At 29.7% G+C, this 14,456-nt stretch overlaps 1 protein-coding gene across 1 annotated transcript; it reads left to right on the forward strand.

Annotated features, from left to right (window-relative positions):
• The first annotated feature begins 9,420 nt into the window (after positions 1-9,420).
• LOC114272993 (DNA ligase (DUF1666)) lies at positions 9,421-14,110 on the forward strand. Its single transcript, XM_028214739.2, has 6 exons — positions 9,421-10,051; positions 10,597-10,994; positions 11,099-11,446; positions 12,089-12,457; positions 13,189-13,403; positions 13,711-14,110. Exons 1-6 carry the CDS (start codon positions 9,912-9,914, stop codon positions 13,954-13,956), a joined length of 1,716 nt encoding a protein of 571 aa, XP_028070540.2. The 5' UTR covers positions 9,421-9,911; the 3' UTR covers positions 13,957-14,110.
• The last annotated feature ends 346 nt before the right edge of the window (positions 14,111-14,456 follow it).

Genomic DNA, 14,456 nt, shown 5'->3' on the forward strand with positions numbered 1-14,456 from the left:
CTCAAGAAACACCAGGACTTGCCCAAGGCCAAAACGGGCACAACCGTGAGAACTTAGCTGTGTTTGAAAATATTTTGTGTGAATTCTATTGTCTTGGCTTACACAAACGGCTGAACAGTTCAAGGCATCACGTCCACTAATTAGCCAGTAAGTCCGATAGGCTTTCACTAGGGAAGGTTCAAAGCCGAAAGCTACCTATCCCGATGCAGGATATTTCCATAATGTACTCTCTCTTTGTCTGCATGTTGTTGCATGTTCTTTCCGTAAATTTCATTCATGTGGGGGATTGTTGGAAAATTTGAATTTAATTTACTTCAATGGTTGTGTCTCTTGAAATGAAAGGGTGTGTCCTTTTGAAGGATCACAACCTTTCTGAAGAGTCACATAGTAGTCTATATATTCCATCTCCCTCACTTCATTTTGGTGGGCGAATTGCCATTCTTCTTCACTTTGTATTTATTCTTCATATTTCTTGAGTCTAATTTTCCTATAAAGAGAGTTCATGCACAGCAAAGTTCGCTAGGCTTGCAATAGTAGTGCTGCTAGTGCAAGACATTGATCGTTGTATCTTGGGAGATAGACGTCCATTAAATCCTAAGCACCGGTGGGAGGACGAATCTGTCTTAAGGAAAGAGTGTCACACACTCGACTCGATCAGGTTTTATCATTTTATGTACTGTAAGTTTTATCACATTATGTTGTCAATTTATTTTAGTTTTGGTTGTGCCTAAAAAGCATTTATATATTTTTAATTTATATTTTCATTATAGTTTGGTACTATTCTTCTAACATGGTCTTCTACACATATGTTAAAAGTTTGTCCTTATCATTTTAAGATTTCAAATCTTAGTGATTTTAATTAGCAAGTAAATTATTGGTATCTTTAAATTCTTACATAAACTTATAAAAAGATGTCTCTCTAAGTTGCCCAAGATTTTAATTTCGTAAGTATTTTTTTTAAATTGTTTAAAAAAATAAATTTAAAAATACAAATCATTTTTAAAAATAAGTGAAATAATGAACAGAAAAAATAAGTGAAATAATGAACAGAAACTAACAATTTGGAATGTAGAGAGTATTATATTATTATATTACAATAAAAAAAATATTAGATATTACAATATGCACCTTATAAATAAAAATGAAAATAGTATAATTTCATACTTTTTGAATTATAACTAAAAAAAAGTCATAACCAAACATTACATGAGACATAACCAAAAATTTCATAAGTCATAATTAAAATATTATCAAAACTAAAAAAAAAAATGATCATAACTAAATAAAAAAATGACACAACTAAAGATGCATATAGCACATCATTTTCAAAAGGTGTATAGTAGAATTTTCCTAATGTAGAATAGGGTTAGATTTCGCTCATGTTTACATCTCAACATGAGATAACTTGAGGGAGCTGTGGAACCTACCACAGATCTTGTTCTGATAATTTGAACCGATCAATCTTTAAGACTTATTGAGTAGAATTTTCGTGTAAAAAATTAAATTGATAGATATCGATAGCTATAAGTTTGAATAAAATTTATATTACAAAAATAGATGGCTATTTTTAAAATTATATTTGTTGTTTTTTTTTTTTAAATAAACATGATTAAACATATAGTTACCGATATCCAATCATCTTAATTTTTCACATAAATATTCTATTCAACAAATTTAAAAATAAGCTTATCAAACTCAAATATGTTTTTCAAATTAAAAAAATAACTTGAGAGAAGTAAACCCCATGCAAATTTCGGCCAACTGCATGGATAGGGGAGAACGCCAATCAAGAAAATTGGAGGTATGTTTGGCTACCGCATACTGGGATCTAAGTTTCCTGCATTCGCATTTTTTCACAACTTGATCCGTTTCACTTTTGAAGATATTTTTTTTTTTTTGAACCTCGTCGTTTCATGGTGCAGGACAAGTTTGGGATGTGATTATTTGGTGATGCGTTTATGACAATTGCACCTTATCTCTATTTAATTAATGTAAAAGTATGGAGACTCAGTCCATAATTCCGACGCATTTTGTTTGGATTCATAAGAACAAGGATGATATAGGTCTATCTATCCAAATTAACGTTTTGTTTGGATTCATAAGAATGATATGTCTATTTGTACAAATGTTTTGGTCCATAAGGACAGTATATGTCTATCTGTTTAAATTATGGGATAAAAAAATAAATTAATTTGGATAGATAATATAGATTTAATTTGGACAAATAAGAACAAAAATGCTAGTTCAAATAAGCAAAAATATTAGGATTGATAGATTCGATTTGAACAAATAAGCAAAAATACTAAGACAGATAGATTAAAAATATTAAAACAATTTAGACAGGTAGATTAAAAGTATAAAAATATTAGCATACATAGGTTAAAATAATTTGGACAAATAATTAATAATATTGTAACATGTTAAAATAAATTTGAACAAAATAACCTATCTAGGTTGAAAATAATTTGGATAGATAGATTAAAAATAATTTCAATAGATAGGCTAAAAATATTGAGAAAGATAGGTTAAAATAATTTGGATAAATAAGTTCAAAAAATTGAACAAATACATAAAAATTTAGATAGATAGATGAAATTTCTTGTGCATGGACTTTTCACCAACAAATTTAACAAATGGGTCTTTATGTCCCTACAAAGAACCACCTGTGTCCTCAATGATTTATACGGGTGATTCTATTTACACTACTACATTACTTTTTTACACTTTTCATATGAGTTTTTTTTTTCTCTCCAATTTTATCCATATGTGAAATTACCTTTAAAGACAAAACACTAAAATTAAATATATTTTGTTAGCTCCTTACACCCCTTGGTCTTCAATACCTACTCCTCTTTTTCCTTTCTTAAATTTTCCTTTATCTTACACATTTCTTTTCAAAAAGTGAGAATCATAGTATTTTGATCATTAAAGAAAGTAATGGATGAAGAAATTGTGGCGAAGAACCATCAAAAAAGTGAAATTGTGAGTTTTTTTTAATTTATTTGATAGGTTTTTGTTTCGTTTTTTTGGACTGGTGTTTGACTTTTGTTCGGTGGTTCGAAATCGAACAAAATAAAATAATCCGGCATCATATTGCCAAACAAAAAATATAAATCTTGTAACCAACTACCGAATAAAAGATATATTTCCAGTAACCCCAAACCGAATTTTTTTTAATTTGTTCGGCTTCTCATTGCCATGTATTTTCAGTTTTATTTTTTTATATTTTTTATTTTTTTGCTTGGAATGATTATACTTATACTCATTGCAACAACGCAAGTACTGAAATATTAATGGACTTTAGTCATGAATTCATTATATAGGTTTGTTAAGTTTTTTTTTATGAATACGATTTTTTTTTTTAATTTGTATTGAGTTTTATTAATAATTTGACGTATAAATGTATTTATTATCTTTAGATTTTTAGTAGTCGTGAAACATTAATTAAATGGACTTTTGACGTTAGGAAGAAGACTAGATTTGTCATTATTATAAAGACATCAGATACAGGAGGCAATGGTAAAAAACCAAGACTTACACTTGCTTGTAAAAGATGTGGTTACTATAAAGAAGACAGGAAGATCAAGGGGCAACGATTGATGTTGACATGTTATAAAAAGTGTAGATGTCTATTTCTATTAAAGGGAGAAAAATTACCTACAAATTATCAAGACGAATTGTGATAACATGTTTGATTGATAGATGCAAATAACGACAGATTTTATGGATACTTTATGGATATTCGTACACTTGATGTTTTTATGGATAATTTTATGGGTACTTTTTATGTATGATTTTATAGATGCGTGTTTGATTTATGAATTTTTTTATGGATGATTCAAGGAAAAAGTAAATCTTTCAATGTACAGCGACGGGGGCTTAGACAACTCTATTGTAGTTTGGCAACATGACACTAAAGTGATTCCATTTGTACAACAATGTATCACTGAACATGCACTTCACAAGTGGCCCAAATCAATTTCTTGTTATTATCTAATTGGACAGCAACATAATACTGGGAAAAAAATATTGTCCGGTAACATGATATTGGAGTAATTCAAATTAATTAGCGTTGTATTACCGAATAAGTCCACCACAAATTAAAAAATTATTGTTTGGAAGAAAGTGTCTCTGTAAATGTATAGTAACAAAATGTTAGAGAGATCTATTTTTTCCGGCAGCATAACACTGGAATAATGTAAATTGTTCAGCACCATGTTACCAAAATTAGTTGTGTAAAGAGATGAAATAGTTAATTTAAGATTAGTTTTGGTAATATATTGAGGGTGTAATGAGAATTACATTTTTTTTAATGGTGTAATGAGATGGAGGGTGTAGAGAGATTAAATAGTGGTGTAAGTAGAATCACCCTCTATACGGTGGGAATGTGGATTTGTCAAGAATTTTTCCTAAAAATGTTGGGTCCACTAATTTATTAGAGTTAATTTTATTTATATTCATTAAATTATTTTTATTTTTATGATATTTTTAAACTATTAATTTCATCTATTTAATCTTTAAAAGTTTTAATTTGTATTTATGTGATCCAATTCAAAATAATTATAAAAACCAATAATCGTTAAAGCATAATTTAATGAAACAAAATAATATTTTAAAATTTGAATAATTTAAATCATATAACAGAACATTTATTTATATTATTATTTTGTACAAATTACACCCTACAATCAATTTAATAGGTATCTATTTGCATGATTTAAGTTATTTAAATTTTAAAGTTATCTTTTTGTCCATTAAATTAAGATTTTAACGATTAATAATTTGTCTAATCATCACTAATTAGACCACATAGACAGAAACCAAAAACTTTAAGAATCGAATAGATGAAATTAATAATTTATGAGCGATATAAAAAAATTAGTGATAATTTAAGAAATAAAAGTGAAATTAACTTTTTTAACTAATAAATTAGCAGCACATGGACTTTGTCCTAAAAGCACCCTATAAATTTTTCTTACGGCTCAACTTGAACCAAATCTAAGGATCACACCCACCCTTACTGATTAGGGCTTCTCACTTTGTGGACAAATTATTTGGTGGTATGGAATATGATCCGTTAAGAGTGTTGTGATTAGTAAAAAAAATGAGACTCATGACTTTGTATTGAGACAAAGAAAGTAATAGAAAAAATTTACGATTGGTAATTAATTGAGAGTAAGGATATAAGATGCCTTTATCTTATTTTACATGACGAGAAAAGAATATATATATATATATTTTTTAAATTTGAGAAACCTCTCAAGTTAGATTATATACTTGTAGGATTATTATCTAATTTAGAGTAGACACTCAAATCTGAGGATGCTAAAATATACCACTCCTCATTATCGGAGAGAAAAGCAATAGCCTATAGTTTCACCAATAATTCAGAGACCTAAACGCTGTGTTTGGCTGGGGGATTTGAGGAGAAATTTGAAAAGGGAAAGAGAAAAGTTAGGTGAAATGTGAATAAAATATACTTACATTTCACCTAGTCTTACACACCTTTCCTCTTTCCCTTTCCAAATCTCTCTCTAAATCTTCCAACCAAACACAGTAAAAAAGTTATACCTAAATCTTTCCAAGACAACTACACGCTTGGTTGCAGAAGATACCCTATTCATGTGCAATTTACCCTGTAATTTTTATTTGCAAATTTAATTTTGTTTTTGGTCAGTTTTCAAAATCAAAATTTTTTTGGGGTCTGTTTCACAATTAACTGAACTTCCAAGAAAATGGCATGTGAAAACAAAAGTGGGCCTTTGATGGGTCACTATTTAAGAAAACTATGGGCTCATGAACCAGACAACGTTGCTGTTAACCAAAATCTTAAATTCTTAGTACTATAGTCCAAACCTTGCGGGCCACAAACCCAATATATAAATATATATATCTATATATCGAAAAATTCACAAACCAAACCGGTCCATACCAATCTAGTAAGTTTGATTTCGTTCTTTTAATTCGTGATTTGGTCCTGATTTGGAAAATTAGGAAACCGGTCTCCTCAAATTGATTCCAGATTTAGGTCCACAATTCTAGATTTTAATCAAACTGGACCGTATAATTTAAAACATATATATTTATTGGTTAGATATTATGTTTGTTTAAGTTGATGGTGGAATAATGCGCATGTTTCTGTTTTGAAAGTCTATATTTCAAAAAATGATGACAAATTAATATTGAATAATGTTTGCTTAATGTTTTGTTTTTATTTAACTGGTAAATATTATGAGAGTAGTTTGTTTGATGGACTTGTTATTATTATTTTTATAATTATGATAGGTTGAATATTTTTAAAAGTGTTATATGATTTTTCTTATAAACATATTATGTAAAACCATGATTTTTAACTGAACCGAACCGAACCAAACCTTATTTACATAGTTTGGTTCAGATTGGTTTCATAATTTTAATAATTTGGTTCAAAGTCGACAATGAATTGGTCTTAGTTTCATTCCAAACCAATCCAAACCGAACAATACTAAGCTCTAAAAACACATTTCATTTTCCGTTTTTTGTTTACCAATCTATTTTATTTTTTAAAAACACAAATTTAGCAAACTATTAAACAAATTTAGGAAACACCAAAAGTATTTTCACACAAAAATAAAATAATGTGTGTTTTTTAAATTTTCATTATTTTTATTTCCATTTTTTTAAAAATAAAATGTACATGAAAATGAAAATGAAAATGATCTCAACCAAGCCTAAACTAAATCAACCGTTTTGAAAATAAATGCACAAAATAATTTTGTTCCAAAATGATTTACTTTTTTAGGCAAAAATTTTGATTTGGAAAGGATAGTAATTTATCGGTAAATGTTGAATTTTTTCACTAAAAATACATCGACGACACTTTTAGCAATTAAGGTATTTCACTCCTAATACATGATTTCATTTTTAAATTTTTATTTCTAAAATCTTAATTTATTGTAATGGCTTCCGAACCGATCAGATTGCTAACCCGATGAGGTGCAGTGTGGTGATGTTGATTGGATTTGGGCCTTACAACAACACTTTTAGCAATTAAAATATTTCACTCCTAAAGCGTGATTTTGTTTCTAAATTTTTATTTCTAAAATCTTAATTTATTGTAGTGACTTCTAAACCGATCTTATTGCCAACCCAATGACGCGCGGTGGGATGAGGTTGATTGGATTTGGGCCTTACAAATTAGAACTGTTTAATGGGAAGAAAGAAATTGGGCCCAAATAAACAAAATCACTAACCCACAATATGTTCTAACAACAATATATAAATTTGATTTAACAAAATAGATTTCACAATTCACAAGCTTAAGTGTCTTTAACAAATACAAATGGGAAAATATGTACAAAAAAAATAATATCGATTTAATGAAGAAGTTTATGAAAAAAAAAAATTATTTATTTTTTATGTCGTAAAGTTTTCCATTCATGAATCACTTGATTTCTATAAGATTTAGTTCACTTAAGTTAAATACCGTTACCAAATTGGTATATGGATTTATTTCATTTCATTTGATCAAATCAAAACTATACGGACCGTATTCAATGAGACAAAGACTAAAACAGACTGATTTGGTTCAATTTAGTTGGTTAATTGGATTTATTCCATTTCTTAAGTACCCTTAAATGTGCCGCAAGCTCTACAAGGACTTACCCTATATACCATCCTTTACAAGTTGGGGTTGAATTTTTAAGAAGGGACTTAAAAAAAAGAAAAGAAAAAAGAGAGTGAATCTATGTACACAGAAAAATTATGGGCTATATAGAGGGTAGCACATCTTCCATTAATCACAAATAGCCATTTATGTTGCCTCTCAAATACCATAATAAATATGAAAGATGTCTATCAATCCCTAAACCAATTACAATATCCTAAACCAATTACAATATGAAAAAAAAGAGTTAACACCGTGACGATATCCTCTTAGATATGCAATTATTGTTCATCTCTATGCTATTTATATAAGGTAAACAAAAGATATATCAAATTCTTTTCTATAAGAATTGAACCTGCAAACTTCACATTACCAAGTAGTACTATACAACCACTAGATTAAAAGCCCTAATTATGTTATAGACCTTGCCTAAGTGAGATTTATGTGGGGTTAAGAAAAATAAATAAATAAAGTAGTAGAAATTTTAATCCAAGTTTATATATTAGGGGAGCATCTATCCTGAATTGTCCTATTCTCTTGTCTCAAATTCTATATCCATCACAGGATAATTATTTTTAACATGATTGTGTGGTGGAGAGTTGATCTAGTATAAAGAGGAAGAGATAATTTGGACATAGGATTGCCATTTGTTTATTCAGCAAATCAGATGGAAAAAATTATTAGGTGTTATTTTTATCATTTATCAATTGATGCTTTTATGTTATCTTATGAAACACCAACAAAAAAAATTAATAAATCTTACTATCTAAACAAATAAATATTTAATTGAACCACCACATAAATTTGTTCAATAATTTCTCAGAACTCAAAGGTGTTGACTTCTATAGAGTTGATTAATTACTTTAGAGTTTAGGGCACCAAACCAAACAGATATTTGGTTGCTTGTCCGTAAAGTGCACAATAGCAGACAGAGGTATGTGGAAAGAAACCTTAGATTTTTATTTTTTTATTTTTGATTCAAAGGAAAGAAACCTTAGTGGCCAAGTTAAAGACAAGAAGAAGAAGAAGCAAATGAGAAGAATCCAATGAAAAGATCTAAAATGACTAAACACCCCTCTCTAGTTATAAAGGCCCTTTCTCCATTAAGAGACAAAGAATACTCATAAGCCCTCCCCAAATGAACTTGTCTAAAACCACTTTAATTAACCTATGTTAATAGCTTTTTAATTGAACTAATTTTAAAATACTAGAACTTTCTGTTGGTCATATTTTAATATTTTCTTTTACAAAGTATATGTGTCACGGATGTTTATGAATGCTTGTGGCTAGGTAATGGTCTCTTCTTTTTATTTTTGTTTTAATTAGGAATTTTGTTTTAACGACAAGATTTATGTACTTTCAATGTGAAGTTGGGTTGAATACATGTGTGAAAGGATGGACTTGTGGAATAAATTTATTGAGCAATAAATCAAATATTGTAGAGTAACTCCTTTACCTTTTGGATCATCTAGTTTGTTTATTTTGCTTTTAGTTCAAATATATAGTGTTTATCTGTAAGAATGTTAGGAAGTTCTAAAACTCCAAATTTTTACTTAGTGCCTTATTGAAATTAAAGATCTGAATTCTTTTCAATACTTTTTATTCATTCAGTTGTCATCTAAAAGTTGATTATTTTACAAAATTTTCTATCATGAGAAGTTGATCATTTTCCAATCTCTCCTTTTACACATGAAGATCCTATGTATTCAACAAGGGTGTGCATTTTTTCATATAGGCTAGCAACTTTTATGGTGATTTTTTTTTTTTTTTAATTTGCAAGTGATTATTTATATTTATGAAGATAATTATATTAAATTGGACAATCATAATTTATAAATAATAGAGAGAGAAAAAATCAATCTTTGTCTTTGGCATAAATTGACTCCCTAACCTCGTAATTAGAAGTATGTAAAAATAGTCAACTAAGCTTGTCCACTTGATTAACTCATAGTGACTCAGGCCTTGTTTGGGGATTAAGTATTTTAGTTAAAAAATCATTATAAGTTGTCATATCACTTTTTTTACTTTTCTGTACATCTTTTTATAAAAAGTCAAAAAATTACTAAAATAATCTATTCTCAAACGAGATTTTAAACATGTTAAAAGTCACAAGGGCATATTAGTTATTTTGAGGAAAGCAATGCCAACGGTCCATTTGGACACACCAGGAAAAGAAAAGGTTGTGAAAGCAAATAAAGCACAAACACTTGTGTAAAAAGAAATTAGGATCGTCATAGACTCATTTTCCAGAGCCACAACAAAGAAAATGCAATGTTCCAAAGAAATACTTGCTAGTTTGTTCTACAATGTCTCCAGCTCCTTCCTCCTCCTCTTCCTCTTCTTCTACTTCACCTCCATTTTTCTTGCCAAACTCTTCCACTATTGTGGCAGTCCAATCTTCCAAAGGTATAGCATCAACATCATCATCATATCTCTGTCTCTCTCTCTCTCTCTCTCTCAATCATAGTTTAAATCATGATATGATGACGATTTTTATCAATATTCGTGATATAGTCATATATGAGCAGAAAACAATATCAGCCAATATATCAGTTTGGTATTAGAAATTTTTGGGTCAATCAAGTCTTTGTTATCTTGAAATTTTGGGTAGAGGTTGGTTTGGCTTTTATTTTTTATTTTTATGTTTTGGTTTGGCTTAGTATATGATTGGCTCAGATCATATGCCAACGTGGGTTGGGATGTGTTCTTGTAGTAATTATGCTCCTTGCGTTGGCCTCTCTATTAATGCAATTTATAATTGTACATCTTGTACTTGTGATTTTTATCAATAAAACTTTTTTTACTTATAAAAAAATTAGTATCATAAGTCTAAAATCTCAATACAGGGCATTTAAAAAAAGAAAAAAGAAAAAAAACTTACTGCCAATGTTTGTTATACTAACCATTTTCTTTATTTATTTTTTGTTTTTTATTTTTCATTTTGCTTGCAGAACTCAGGATGTATATGACTTTGCCATGTATACTGATGAAGATGATGAAGAAGAAGAAAATGGGTATATTCAGGGCGAGTACAAAGAAAGAGATCATCTGGTGGCCGACATAATTCACAGTGGCGAAGCACTACAATTTTTGCCCGTCAGAAGCCTTCAAAAGGATCTAATTTTTGGTGAAGAAGATGACAACTGTCACGAGCCAGTGTATGAAGAATCACAAGAAGCTTTTCACTCACCGGCATCAGAATCAGAAGAACATGACGGGGAAGAAGAGATTGAGGAAGAGATACTAGCAAGAGATACTGATTCTGTTTTCACTTCTGATACAAATGATTGTGGGGCTATGGTTACCCCACCAATCACCATGGACAAAAACAAAAGTGAAACCCATGATGGTATTTGTATTCTAGTCACTTCCAAGTTACAATTTAATTTTGTATTTTTGTTTTTTGTTTTTTTATGTGTACTCCACCTGATATTGCTTATGTTGTTGTTGCAGAGAAATGCGGAAACCAAGAGATAGAAACCGAGGTGCAGGCGAATTTCACACACGATGAAAATTTCTTGATTTTTGCACCACCCAAGTTGGAAACCAAGAAGCTTCAAGTTCAAGGAAAGGATATAGATGAAGAGATTTTTGGGGACTCATGTACAGTTGGATCTACTTCCAAGAGCTCCTCTGAATGGAGAAGCTCCATTAATTATAGGGATTCAGGAACCGAAGATCCATTTTCATCTTCGTCCCGAAGAAGTTGCCCAAAATGGGAGTCTTACACTGTGTTTCAGAAGTATGATGAAGAGATGTTGTTCTTGGATAGAATTAGTGCTCAAAAACTCCATGAAACAGGTAATTTCTGTCGCTTAAAATTTTTTAGGGGGTAAATTATACTTTATATTTCTTCATTTTATAACAAATCTTACTTTAATTTCTTCTTCTTCTTTTTTATAATTATAGTAGTCAACTTTTTGTACTTTGGATCAAATTACAATTTGATTCATACGTAAGTTTGGTGCAAAATTTTTTGATTAAAATTGTCATCTGGCATCATTGAACATTTTTAGGGAAAAATTTAAAAAAAAAATTTCTATTTCTTCTATATAGATATATATATATATATATATATTTTCACTTTTCTGTTTGTACTATAATTTCTAATCTTACTTGGGAAGAGACGGTTGGTGATGATGAGTTTACAAAATACAATAAAAAAAATATATATTGTGAAAAATATAGAATAAATTTAAAAAAAAAAAGAGAAAATTATCATTTTTAACTGAAAAATGTTTGGCATTTTAACACCAAACTAACAGAAAAGGCTGCATTGCAGCTTGACCGAAAATGTAAAATGTTGACTGTTACAATTAAAAGTTGGAGGACTATAGTAAAATTTGATATAAAGTATAGCAATGTAAAATGTAATTTACCCATTGTTTTTTTCTATGAATTACTAGTGAAATGTGTTTTTAACTAACACCACCATATTTGCAGAGTCGCTAAGGTCAATACAGGCATGTCCAAGATCAATATCAGAAAGGATTGTTTACAAGTTGGCTAATAAAAAATCGTCAAAAACCTATCAAAACCCATATCAAGAATTGGAAGCTGCATATGTTGCTCAAATTTGTTTGACGTGGGAAGCTCTGAATTGGAACTACAAGTACTTCCATCGCTTGAGAGCTTCGCGCCGTGAATCCGACCCAGGATGTCCAGCCTATATTGCTCAGCAATTTCAACAGTTTCTAGTTCTTTTGCAGAGATATGTAGAGAATGAGCCTTATGAGCATGGTAAGAGGCCTGAAATTTATGCCAAGATGAGGAGTTTGGCACCTAAATTGCTTCAAGTTCCAGAGTATAGAGGTGCCTAATTTAACCTAATCGCTTGTATCCTCATTTTTAACGGCTTTTAAATATCTGCCAATACTTATTACGTTTTAGTCTTTCTATACCGATACATGCTCAGGGGAATGAAAATTTGGTTCACAATTGATACGACTGCTTATATAAAACTCTTTTTTGTAATTGAAGATTTTAAAATTTTTACGACCTTCTGTCACCCAATTCTCAATCTATATCGTTCAATGGTTTTAATATTGTTACACCGTGATTTGTACTGATTCATCCCCTTATATCAATAACTAAAACCATATTTGTGTAACCACAAAACCTATTGTGAATGGTGATACATGCAACAATGACATGGGATAACATTGACAGAAAGGAGAAAAAAAGTAACAAATGGATTATGTTACAAATTCTTATTTTATTTTATTTTATTTTTTTGATCAGCAAATTCTTAATTTTTTTAGATGCTTAGTTACAAATTCTCAAATTCTTAATTAATTATACTTTACATGGGTGCAAATCTTCTTAGTTCAAATAATGAAGCTTATTGTAGTTTAAACATTTTATTGTGCCGAGTGAACATTCATGTTTTATCTAACATCATCTCAAACAATTAAAGTGGTTTTGTGCTTTAGGATTAGATTAACTTCATAATTTAATCATATAGATGTCTTCTTAACGATGATTATCTTGCATTGATATTGTTATTATTGTCATTTTATTTTATTTTATTTTTTGTATTTTAGATTCAAATGATGAAGAGAAAGAGGAAGGACTTGGAACAAGAATTTCATCGGATTCATTTCTTCAAATAATGGAAGAAGCAATAAGAACATTCATGAATTTTCTCAAAGCAGATAAGGAGACTCACTGCCAAATATTGGCAGCTTTCTTCAAGAGAAACCGAAGAGGTTCAGCCGATCCAACTCGTCTTCTCTTACTAAAGAAATTAAATAAAAAGGTGAGTTCCTATCTCAGTTTTATTCACTTTTTCTTTAAAAAAAAAAAGTTCAATTAGAATTAGCTTAGGGGCACATAATTAAATCACCAAAAAGTATTTAGAATATACTTTTGTCATTAACGATGAAGAGGTTCCATGAAATAAATCACCAAAAAGTATTTAGAAAAACTACATAGAGACTGGAGAGTTTCCTTGAAATATTTTTCCACCATAATATATAGAAAATTACATATTCAAAGTTTTGATGAAATATTCTGATGGCATATAATAACTTTCATTTTTTTCTTTACTATATTTATATGTGCAGAAGAAGTTGAAGCTGAAAGATCTTCGCCGAACTCACAAATGCTTAAAAAAAAGAAGGTTAAAGGAGGGGGAAGAGATTGAGATTTTGATGGCTCTTATAGACACAAAGGTGGTTTCTAGGGTTTTAAGAATGTCTGACCCAAGTGAAGAACAGTTGCATTGGTGTGATAACAAGATGAGCAAAGTGAGAGTTGTTGATGGGAAACTTCAACGAGATTCCTCCCCACTTTTCTTTCCTGCCCATTGACCCATGCACTTTACTAGATGATGTTGCTTCATGACTAGATCATGCATGCAAATGCACATGCATGCAGTGAATATCCGAACCCTCTTTTGTAAATTCAAAAAGTTACAAAGTCAGAAAAAGTAGTCAAAAAATAATAATAATAATAATCAGAAAATAAGGTGCGTAATATAGATTCAAATTTAGTGTGTTTCAGCCATATTCAAAGTAAAGAGTAGGGGTTCTCAACTGCATTTTTGGTGTCATGATTTAAAAACTAAGTTTAAGACTGAAATGACACGGAAAAACATAACAACGAGTTTTGATTCATATTGATATTGAGAATCAATCTGATCCATAAACTTTATTTTTTAACTATTTTTTTTTAATTACTTTTTTGATTTCTTAATTAGCATGTTTGTTTGTAAACACTATATATAAAGAGAATGAAAGGGGGGGAGCCCACAAATCAAAGTAAACTACATGTGGGTGACAAAGATTTTGAAGATTTGGAATCCATGACA

The sequence above is a fragment of the Camellia sinensis genome, chromosome 15 (assembly GCF_055761805.1).
Source record: "Camellia sinensis isolate YWXY chromosome 15, ASM5576180v1, whole genome shotgun sequence".
Taxonomy (NCBI): Eukaryota; Viridiplantae; Streptophyta; class Magnoliopsida; order Ericales; family Theaceae; genus Camellia; species Camellia sinensis.